Source organism: Antrostomus carolinensis, unplaced genomic scaffold, assembly GCF_000700745.2.
Source record: "Antrostomus carolinensis isolate BGI_N321 unplaced genomic scaffold, ASM70074v2 scaffold14638, whole genome shotgun sequence".
Lineage (NCBI taxonomy): Eukaryota > Metazoa > Chordata > Aves > Caprimulgiformes > Caprimulgidae > Antrostomus > Antrostomus carolinensis.
The window spans coordinates 26,883-39,501 of NW_010331009.1; the positions used below are offsets into that span (position 1 = coordinate 26,883).

A 12,619-nucleotide genomic window follows, 5' to 3' on the forward strand; every position below is an offset into this window, starting at 1 on the left:
GGCTCAATTAAGTCATCTAATTCCGGTAAATCTTCTGGTTCAGGAGTGCCTAACAAGAGTAGCTCTAGTATTCAATGACTAAAGCAAGATTTTCTCCTGGCATCCTTGGCACAGGTAGGCATGCCCTTCAGCATTTGTGCCACAGGAGCAACTCGGTGTTATTCTTTTGGTAAATACATAGCTGGAATTTGAATGCAGGTATCTTAACTGGGTTCTCCCAAGTATCTGTCAACTTCCCATGTAAAACAGGCAGTTTCCAAGAGTGAACAAGGCTTTGGTAGAAGAAGCAACACAGTCTGTAGCTCATGAGAGGAGGGGAAGAGAACTGAAAACAGGAGGGAATGGGCTTCAAGCCCAAGCCTTCTACATTTCTGAAAGGAATATTGCTGCACTTTCCCAGGCAGACAGGAGGCAGAGAGGTTTTAGTGCCAGGATCTTGGAGAAGTGACTCACTGTAAGAAGGCAGAGTGTCTTACAGAGCATCTGCAATCCCTAGAGCAAAATTACCAATTAACACTACAGGGGGTAGAGCCCATATCGCTCATTAAGTTCACACTGGAGCTCACTGACACCATGGAGCGATGTGCAGAACACGCTGTGCATTAAGTCTTTTTTCTCCTCTTTAAGCTGAAGACCATACATGGTTGCATAGCAAGCCAACTTTAAGAGATAATCCAAACTTGAGGCTGCAAACCAGATATTTGGGACTGAAATATCAGAAACTTCTCTGGGAACATGACAGGGCTGGGAGCAGCATCTGGGAAGTACAATAAACAGCTGAGGAGACCAGTGGTTTAGGGGCATACCAGAGTACTGAGTGAGAAACAACCAGTCCAGGCTAACTGCAGCAGAATTAGCTCCCAGACTCAGGCTGGAATCTGTGCTTAAGCCTGAGCACAATTATAATACTTCTATAAATATCTACATAATGCTAGCTGAATGTATTAAAAAGGAAATGGATTAAATTAGCAAAAATGGGGAGGATCCTTATGATCATATCATTATCTTTTGTTATAAATCTGAATTCAGTTGTAAAAGCTCAAATGTCCAAACATTTTACTTGAGGCCCCAAAATAATTAGCAGCTTCTAGTAAACTAGGAACACAAAATATAAAACAAATGATTGTAATTCTGCTCAGCACTTCCGTCATTCGGTCAAACCTGATGCCAGGTCAACCTGGCATTTTACTTTCCAAATGCAACCTTTTGTAAATTCATATGCACTTGCTTAAGCACTACAGAACACCATTTCACTCTGAAGCAATCAGTAAGCTACCACATAAAAAGCTAGTTTCTGAGTGCCAGCAGCAGTTGGTTATACCAAATTGGAATATTAACTAGTTCCACAGAATGTTTTCAACTGGATTGCGTAGACTGATCCATAGATGATGTAACAATGTTGAGTACTACATGAAAAATTGAAAAATACTGAGCTGTGAGCCAAGAAAGTAAATAACATTGGCTGGTTTTTATTCCTCTATCAAATTATGGCATTTCCATACTATAAAATATTAAATAGGAAACTGTTAGCATTTTAAATCAAGTTGCTTTATGAATTATAGATTTATTAAAAATAATATGGGCTTTTTCTGGATTAAAAAAAAAAATTACCTATAACCAAGTATCTTAAGAGTAATGTAGAGCTTCACCTACATATTCAAACAGCTGTTGTGCAAAATGGAGCATTACAGTTGTCTCAACAGATCTGTCATTATTATCAGGCAGGCATACGCTTCCCATGTTACACATAACTATCCATACCAACACATCCCTGGTTCCAATATGTAACCAACACGTTTCTTAATATAGCAGGTCACTTAAGCATCAATCAATATAACATGTGACAATGTGATGCTCTAACAAGCATACTATTTGGTCTTAAAGGCTCATCTAATCTTTTATTCCTCTTCCCCTTTTACTCCCAAGAGAAGTACTGGTCTATGTGGCAGCCTGCATATAACAGTGACAGATGTGGAAGAGTAACTCTTCCATGACCAGGAATGCACTATTCCATATATTAACTGTATCCATATAACATACATTCCACTGTAACTAACACATTTCTAGTTATGGAATGCATCTACCAGCCTGAAGAGCTTATGGAAGCTGTCTTACCCAACTGTCTGCCAGCCCTCCTAAACTAATAAATATAGTGTCATGATTTGTAACCAGGAGTAGCAGATGTAAAATATATCATTACTCCACAGAAATCAGTCCTTCAAACAGTGATTAAAGATGAGCTGTATAGTCAAGGGCAAACACAGAAGAATCAAACTTCCTTGTTTCTTATGTCACCAAAATAAACTGTACACTTCTGCAATGCAAAGCAAACATGCAGGATAACCTGCTTTGATATTTACCACAGGACTACTGTTCAGACATGTGAGACATTCAGTCATTTACACTCCACATTAAAGTCTTCCCATTTAAAGAAAAATTAGTATTTTTAATGGTGATGTGCTATGATCCATGCCGTGCTTATTTAAAGTGCAAAAAACCAGTAATTCCCACTGATGGATATGTTGGCTAAACATATCCATAAAATTCAAATAATGTTATTCCTTCCTTCGATCATGTAAAAGAATCTAAACTTTTTTACATATACAAATTGAAAAAACCCCAACTAATCAGACAGGAAAACACATAAGTCAGCTGGATTCTCACCTTGTACGCTTGGTCCAGAATCTGCAGACTGGGCAGGATTTAACGCCCAGTGTAGCTGTCGTTGAAACTCAGGTCTGTCTTCTGTGTGAATCAATTCAAATACACTCTGGTGTATAATATCAGACTACACACAAAAAGGAAAAAGGCAGGAAGGAAAGAGAAAAAGAAACTTATATGACAATATGATACAAGTTGTCTGCTTGACAACACTGCTATGGATATAGCAAAATCCTTTTTGCTTGGGGATAAAAACACACATTTCCATGCACATGGCCAAGCTTTGCAAAACAATTTTTGGCTTCACAGAGAAGTATGCAGTCGCACCCATGACTACAAACGTGAGAAATAATAGTAAAAAAAATATTATCTTAGAAAAAAAAAATAACATTTAGTCAAGTATTTCTTTACCTGCTTTTATCTAAGCAAGCCTGGAACTATTATGCTTAAGTTTTGTTTAAATAATTTAATTTTATGTACTGGTAAATAAAGTACTTGGCAGCTAGTACTTGCAGCTGACCCATTCTAGGTGCTACAAGAATACAATAGAAGCCAAAGACCCTGAACCAAACAATTTCCAAAACTAAGCCAAGTAGATTAGGAGCACTGGTTTTGTTTGCCTGAAAGTTTTGTCATTCCTTATGGATGCATTAAAAACTGTAATTATTAAGTTCTCATATCACCATCAATTGCATGGTTAGGAATGTGATCTAAATGGCAAAACTACAACAGCCAGGATCAGTAGCTGAAAGAAATTAAGGGGCAAAAACCCATCCAAAATATTCAAGAGCTTCAGTCAACTGAGGGGAGTTAAATTTCTTGTTTTCTGCATGGATCAAAAAAATCAACCATTATATAAACAGAAGATATTTCAAATAAAACATAGACCTAAAGAAATTAAGATGAGCTGGCAAAAGCAGAAGCCTAGCTCAAATTTTGCTTTGATGAATTTCATAAAAGAAACAATATTTTCCAGAATAAATTGCCAGAAATGCTAATTTTTGTAACTTTAAGACTTCACTTCTGTATCATGCACTTGATTTATTGGCATTACTATACAAATTTTATGCCCAATTTTTTTTTTTTTTTCCAAAGCTTTTTTCTTCATTCTCCAACACCAAAAGAATCTGTAAACCCAAGAAAAATGATGTTTTGTTTGGAATATTTTCTTTTACACAAATACTCCCCAATCTCTTATCAGTTAGCTAAAATTGCAGACAAAGGAGAGTTTCTCCCTATTTTTGGACAGCAACTGAATCTATCATCATCCAGTACCCAAAGATACAAACTGATATCCATAACTAAGCTTCTATTATCTTAATATAAACTAATCCCAGGATTTCTTTAAGGAAGGCAACACATGCCCACTAGGTGTTGGTCTTCACTTTGGTATCTGGTTTGTAAGCTCGACTAAGTTAGCCGTATGTGATCTGCATCATAAATTGTAAATAACAAATGCCTGTTTTGAAATAAGTAAGTAAATAAAGTAAATATGACCAAGAGAAGACTAGCATTCTAAAAATACTAAAAATCACTCAGTTGAGACTTGAAACCTCAAGGCATATGGAGATACTTTTGTTTGAAAGGTTTCTATTAAAATAATTACCTTGCCATTGAATTATGTCTCTCTCAGCATCATAAACCGGGTAACACCACAGTATAAATTTCAAACAGTTGTTCCAGTAAAGACTAATTAAGTGTGAAAATTTCCTATCTTGCCTAACTCGGCTTGGAACTTATACTCCTGCTGGACTTGGCCTGAGGTCCCAATTTCAGCTATGTAAGCTGATCGAAGAGTAATATAGTTTGAAGGTAATCCAGCCCAAAGTACCTAACTGAGATTTTAATTACACAAACTTTCAGACCCCAAATATGAACACCAATGCTTTCTGAATAAAACCTCTGAAAAAAAAAAAAAAAAAAAAAAAACCCAATGTTTTTTAAAAAAAACCCTAAAAAAAAAAAAAAAAAAAAAAAAAAAAAAGGAAAAGAAATAAATGAACTTACTTGTTGGAACCCCAAGTAGTCTTGGATAGTGGCAGACACGTAAAAAACCAGAGCGTCAGCCGTAACAACTAATACAAAACCATTTAATGCCTGGGGAGGAAACACACCAATCTGTCAGCTTCAGAGAGAAAATTCCAGATAATTATTGCAGCTGTAAGTCTATGTACAACCTAGTCTCCCAATAAAACATGAAGAACGCAAAAACACATCTAACAGCATAAACAGAAGGATTCTTCATTACATCTCTCTACAGTATGCATGGCACAATAAAGAGAACCGAATCTAATAAAAAGAAAAAAAAAGTCATTTTGGAAAATTCAGGGGAGAAGCCAAAGCCTGTTGATGACTGTTATTTACTCTTGATTGTAGGAGATGAGGGACAGCAGTATGAACAACTATATGTTTATCTAATATCAACCATAGCTCACAATGCTTGAGCTGCCCACAGCATGAATGGGAGACATGTCACAAATCCATTCCCAAAATCTGTTTTATTCATAGTGCAGACAGACGTAAGTGGACAGGAAATCAAGCAATCAAGATTCCCTATATAGTCCAAGAAAACATTTTACAGGTCACTTAAAATAGAAAACCTCTGCACAAGCGTACTGTTGCAAGTAAACAATGTTTTTGAAGAGATTTCCCCCTTCACGAAGCAGCAGACTAAGCGGCTCCTTACTCAAAGTCATGCAAAGGGCATTTAACTGAACTCCCAATCAATACGGTTCATGGCAATTGTTGTGATAGCAAACAGTACATTTGTGACTTGGCAGCTCATCTGAAAGGTGCTGATTTACTTCTATGGATTTCAGTCAAGATTTAACAAAAGGCTCTCTCAAGGGACTGGATTAAGTACATTGTGCCACTTAATTTCCTCAGCTGCATTCAAAGTCAAATTTGGCCAGCGTATTCAAAACACATTTTTTAAAAAGTCCTTATTGTGTAAAATTATTTTAAGTAGAAAATGTAAAGTAAGTGAAGGATATCCTATCCCATACTGTAACAGCATAATAATATATTATTATAAACCAGCATCATTCTTCCACAAACATTAATTCCCATAGCCCCATGCTATGGTAACCACCATAGTTGCTTTTCCATATTTGACAGATATATGATTTTACTTTATGGTTTATTCTTTTACTACTACAGTCTGATTAAGTCAAGGTTAAAGATCTGATTAAATGACTGGTCTTAAAATGCTGTGAACCACTGCTATTTAATGCGTAGGCAATTCTATTCTCATTAACAGTTGTGAGCTCTATAAAACCTCCTTATATAAGTTTAGTGAATTTTACCTAAAAAATAGTAATAATCGTAAATTAAATAGTGTAGCCAACCCAAGAAATCTTGATTAGTTACATAAAATCCTTGGTTTTGATTAAGTTCATAGTAATTCCAAGGGAGAACAATGCCACAATGGCAGGTGCTTGTGTCCTCTGCTGACCTGTTCTGCAGGGCATTTCACTCCAAGTGGTTGATATAAAGAGTCTGCAAGCTGCACAGTACCTAGTTCTGGCTCACATACTAAAATTGGTTATTCTGCTCTGTATCATACAAAGCCACGTACAGCTCCTGTTCCTGGGATTCAATCACATTTTACAGTGATAGAACTCAGTGATACTCAGTTCATCTTGAAACAGGATTGTTTACTGCAGAAACCAGATCCCTTCTGCAGGCCAAAAATTCTGCAAAATGCAAGATTTTTGCCCAGAAATCTAATGCAACAAATTACTGGAAGTTCCTTAACACATGCAGTTGTCCAGGATATACCAATAAATGGGAGATCAGTTCTGATAGAGGTTTTGACAAAATGCAATCCTAAAATAATTATCTTTAAAGGCATAATGAAATTTCTCAGTGAGTTTATTATTCTGGAGCATTGGAGATAATATATGTGCTTCTACAAAAATACTCTCAATATTCCTAATACAAAAACAATTACAAATTTTTTCATTACTGGTGAGAATTAAGATGTTTTAAAGATTTCTTAGAGGTTTTCATTCGACTTGCACTTCGTATCATAAACCCACTTAGACTGTACTAGACTATATATCTAAAATAAAACTTTGAAATAATGTAAATAATTTTAAAGGAGATGAACCTTCCTTAAAATTAAGCTATATCTATATATTTGACCTCTACTTCCATAATATATTGAATTGGTAAGACAGTTTCTACATTGGAAAGTAAAGACACAAATTTTCTCTTTGTTAGAAAACAAGAAAATTAATCTGATAAACAACTAAAAACAAATATAAAAATAAGGTACATATTCATACCACCTTTGCAAAAAATAAAGAAAGAATCATCAGTTACAATTTCTGGAAACCTATGTTCCATAAAAGACTTCTCAGCTCAAGCAGAAGGGAAAGTTTTACCAATATTTACATCTTACAGATGCTCAGTATCTTCTAGAAAACTCCCACTTTTCATCACTCACCACTTCTTACATCCCCTAAGAAAACTCTGTCTGCATATTCATTCTCAATTTTTTTTAATATAAAATATTTACAAAACAAATTCATTTAAGAAATTCAGTTCACTTCCTTCCCAAGGGGGGCAGAATTCACAGTAACAAATATATCACCCATTTCATTTTCATGCTGGGAAACACTTTTCCACTAGTATTAGTTTACAGTAATTGTGTTTTGTGGGATTCTTAGAACCTGTTTTCATTTCTACCCTTTGAAAAGTTAAATTAACTGTGTTCTAAGCAAACCATTGACTCTGACCTAGTAATTTGTCAATTCCAATGCATCAGTGTGAAACCTGTGTACAAGAGATTATCAACATACTTCAAATGGAGCTGGAGGTCACAGTAAAATCTATTTTGTGAAACAAATTAAAACATTGGAATACTTAGTCATTTCTTCAGTTTAATCTGGACCTAGTATTATACTATTATATTTCATATTCTTTGACACTCTAGTCTAGGACATTAAACCAGACTATATAACTTCAGAAAAACTCTTATTTTTCATTAATACTTTCCCAGTAGTTTACATTGCTAAAAGTTATCAAAAGTATTTTAAAATTTGTCCTGAACCTGTACTATGAACTCTGCATTCTTTCAAACCACTGAGAAAGCAAGATAATAAAGTAAGCCCACAGTCTTATAAGGAGAAATTGGGGTTTTTTTAGACAATTAGTCGACAAATTTAGAGTAGATAACTAAATTATCTGACCTTTATGAAGATTCTTTATATTAATATCTTTATTAACAATAGATGCAAAGAGATGGGAAAAAACAACTCTAAGAAATGACTCAGAAGAGTTAAGAGGACCCTGTAGTCTAATGCCTGCTCTTCAAAGTCACTACTGCCATCAGAAAAAAGTGCAAGAGCTGTATAATATTAACCTAAAGAAAATGAGGAAAGAATCTCACAATAACAACATTTCCTTTTCCAGTACAAATAACTGGTACGTTAAAAACAATATGATTCTTCTTTTTTTTTTTTTAAATATAATCTTTGTATAATACAACCACTACAAAACATACCTGCAGTAAGAGTTCTCCTTCCAGGATCTGCATCCCTTCTCCATATTTTGCTGCTGTTCTACAGTTTTCCTGAATGTCATTTCTTTCTGGTCTTGTAGAGTTAGAAGATTTTAATGCAACTAGAAAAAAGAAAGAAAAAAATTGAGTGATTTTTGAAAGGCTCTCTAGAAATTTATGTATGTTGTGCTATTTTGTGTGAGAAAAAAATTATATTTTAAAAATGTTTATAAATTCAATCTAAGTTGAGTGATTTTTGAAAGGCTCTCTAGAAATCTATGTTATGTTGTGCTATTTTGTGTGAGACAAAAATGATATTTTAAAAATGTTTATAAATTCAATCTAATGAAAGACTTCTGTTTTAATGTCAAACTTTTTTCTTACCTTTAGAGATAACCCACAAATTTGTCATCCATATCCTTTCTAAACTGCAATGCTTTCACAACAGAATCAGTATTATTGAAAACAATCAAAATCTCATTATTTTATTCCTTTTATTTTCTTCTTCTCTTTACTATAAGGCTCACTTTCAGTTTGCCACTCTTGTTAATAAAGCTAAACACCACTCCCAACCTTCCCGACCCCCAAATTTCTAAACTGCAAAGCAAGTGAAATTTATAAAAGCAACTGCACTTCTGTAAAATACCGAGTTTAATCTCATAACAACGAGATATTCACCCCAAATTCCAAATTATTTTTTCAACCTGCTGATAACCTTCATTTCTCAGCTGCTCCGAACTTTAGTAAAGAATCCTAAAGAACGTTCATTCACTTTTCAACTATGTTAAATGATATTTTACACTCAGTATATTAACCAAAAGATAAATTACGCCTTTCAGGGGTTTTTTTTAGGCTGTCACTACAGCTAATAACTTTCAAGTCAGACAGTCTTCATTAAAATATCCTTCAAGGGTACTGCAGAGGAAAAACATGTTCTAAAAGACATTAACTGATTAATCAGACAGGAATTTATTTGAAGGTTTGCTTTGAAATTAAAACCTTACTGCTCTTCTTCCTACCAGATAGTCAACAAGTCCTGTAATAGGCCACACAGGGCTGCAATTGCAAATTCATTTTAAATTCAAGCGAGGGTAAGATGTAGCAATATTCTTTTGCCTAAGCGTTGTTTTAAAACACTATCCAGAATATTAAATAAAAAGCCGTGAAGTTCACTGGCAGCAGAATAAAACTTATTATCCTCTTATTTGATATTGTATGATTATTAAGAAAGCCCAGATTCATCTTTGGAAGTTGCAAGTAAAGATACCTAATCACACTTGCCATTCTGAAAAATGCTATATACAAATACACACAGGTGTTTTTTTTTTCTTTTATAGTGTGCAAATAATAAATGAGGAGGAAGAATTAAGGGTGGTTGATTAGTGAATTATGTTCTGCTCCACATCTGTCAATCAACAGAGCTCTAGGTTGCAAACACAGCCTACGTACTGGTATGGCTTTATTCCTCCTAACTTTCAAAGCATGTAATAAATACATGTGCAGTTATATATTTTGCTGAATTGGAACCTACACCTTTTGCAGAAATCAGAAAGTGGATGAAAACAAGCTGTTGTAATTGAGACAGATGGAAAATTGCTGACAATCTGGGGTAAAACAAAAAGGAAGATACAGTGGAAATTACAGCTGTATACATCATTGGGTATACACAACTCCTGAAAAAAACCCCAGACAAACACAAATTTACCTTATTCTGACAGATAAATCACAGACCTGCTAGTGCCTGCTACAAGCTACCCAGTCACTGGAATTTCTCTCCCAACACACACAGGTACGGTGAACAGATCACACAACAGGGGACTTCACATTCTGAGGTTTTGGAGATGCATCACCAAGTGACAGCTCAAACACACGCACACTTTTAAAGACTAAGCTGGAAACAGGATAACTCTTATCTACAGAAAGGAAAATTTTTATCATCCCTCTTCTTGATTAATAAAGGGGCATCAAAACTGAAGTGAAGATATTGCTTAGGTAGGTGTGGTCTTCTGTTGATTTCATAAGAACTAAACTCCATTTACTAAATAAAAACTAAATTTTGTTTAGCTGGTACTAGAAAAAACAGTTTCACAAAGATCAAAAGTAAAATCAGCTAGAATCACACAATTGCAACAACCAAATTGGTTTCTTGTTAGGTGGAAGTGATAAAAACTTAAATAATAATGTAGAAAAAAAAAACAAACAGGAAAGATGACCAAGTATTTCTATTTAATACTTCTGAGAATAACAAGTGAGACACATTTCACTGTGAAAGTCCTTTAGGTCCAACAGAGCTAAACAGAAGTCACTGAATATAGATATTTTAGATCAACAAGACTTGAAAAATTTTAGTCAAGATTTTAAAAAACAGCTTGTTGAATTTCCTACTGGGGAGATAAGGCAATGGAATGGATAATACAGAATTTTGAATAACAAATATTTTAAAGAAGGTTGTATTTTAAGAAATTAGTATTTATGGGAAGCACATGTTTCAAACAGTTTAATCTTTTAAAATGAAATTACAAGTGTAACTTGTAAAGGTTGCAATGCTGATAAAATTAAGGTATGGTAATTACCAGCCCTGTGTGATTAAAGTTTTTTATCAATATTCTTCAAGCAAGCCTTAAAAAAAAAAATTGCTAGTAAGATTTTTAGGTTGACACAAATACTGTAAGAGTAACAAACAAGAACAACACAGATCCCTGTCACTGAGCAACCCCAGCTACCAGGATGCAAACTTGCACTGTATGGCTCAATGCAGTCAGGCTGAAGGCTACCAGATCCAAACAAATGCTAGCCTAACAGTATGGGAGGGCCATCTTACAAAGCAGTAATTCTGAAAAGACTTAATCACAGTACTGTGGCCTCAGAAATACCAGCTAGAGATATAGTAACAGATGATGATAAGGAGACCCGAAGTTAAAAAGGGTAACCCATCCAAAAGTAATACTAGTCAACATCACTTAGTTTAAAATCAGCCATGTATTCTTCTACTTCTCACAGTCTGTTACTCATGTAGTCAGATGAAATAATTCCAATAGTTCATTGCTTTATAATCTTTGAATCTCTGAATTAAGTACGTGTTTCAGCCTATCCACTCTTAATTTTCTGCCACAGGAAATTAAAACATGAAAATGCACATACAGCAAACAGGAAAAAACCCTCTATACATACTCTAAAACACATGAAAGACAATCAAATTACTTCTCAGAATTTTCTATGAATAATGAAGTAAAAAAAGGCATAGTTTTTTATACCTATAAAAAATATATATATATTCTGCCCCCCCCCCCCCCAAAAAAAGGCTAACTTGTAAGGATATGCTTTCCAAGTAGGTTAATGATTGTCACTTAATCCTATGTCCAGCAACAAACAAGCATCATTTCCATTGCCTGGACTTTCCTGATTTGAAGTAAAAGCTAAATCTTAAAGACAACAAAAATAGATAGTGCCCTTTAATAAGTCTTCTAGACACAGAACAACATTATAGTTTCTGATATATTTGTTTTACAGTTGTGAAATGCTTTAGCACCCAAACCAGCAAATGTAAAAGATAGTCAGTTTTACCTTGTATCTACAAAGCCAAATTAGGTAACAATGGCACACTGGTGTTTACCAGCTCCTTATCTCTGGTTCTAATCATTACATTCAGGTGATGAGAGATTTGTACAGAGATGTGGTGTACTTTATTAGACTAACAATATATCAGGGGGAGGAGGGGGGAAGTCTGACATACAATTTCTTCAGGTCTGGAATAAAATTCAAGCAATTGAATTCTATCTACTGCCAAAAGCCTGTATCATTTTAAAACCATGTAACTATCCCATAAATGATGATTCTTTACTCTGTTTACCAGAAGTTAAAACACCAGAGAATCACAAAATTGTCACAGAGTGAATGTAAATACACTCTACTGACGTATTCGAGAGGGCACTACCTGTGCTAATTGTTGCAAAGTTAATAAAGTAACTGGAGATGTAGAGAATTCAGCATAAGGTGTATGTCAGAAACTATCTAGCCAACTTTTTGATAGGCAAATAGTTATCTAATTTACTATTACTTTAAGAAAATAGTATTGGCAGTTAAAGTGATACAGAGATGCATTCAAAGCACCATTCCAGTTCCCCTTTCTATGAAAGTGAAACACCAACAATACTTATACAAATATTCAAAAGGCCTGTCAGTAAAAGTGAAATCTAATAAAAATGCCTTCAACCTGCACTTGACTATTGTCTTATTGAACATTCTGTTGTCTGGCCACAGAACAAGAGATGAACATTCCTAGAAGTGTGTATCAGGACACTGGCAATACTCAATTCAGCCAAAGTTCTATTATATTGTTTTCCTCAAATCTAGAAACTACTTAATTTGAAAAAAAGCACATTTTTGCAAAGCATCAGGAAGAACAAAATAAGAAAAAATAAACTAAGTTAATTTCTTCTGTGTTGAGTGAAT

General features: G+C 34.5%; 1 protein-coding gene across 1 annotated transcript in view; it reads right to left on the reverse strand.

The window, feature by feature from the left end:
• The window catches only part of LOC104528933 (aryl hydrocarbon receptor-like), a 53,627-nt gene that overhangs the window by 13,426 nt on the left and 27,582 nt on the right, over nucleotides 1-12,619 (reverse strand). The window contains 3 exon segments of the mRNA XM_010173090.2: nucleotides 2,665-2,788; nucleotides 4,669-4,758; nucleotides 8,171-8,289. Coding sequence (XP_010171392.1) covers nucleotides 2,665-2,788; nucleotides 4,669-4,758; nucleotides 8,171-8,203 — 247 coding nt within the window. The 5' untranslated portion in view covers nucleotides 8,204-8,289.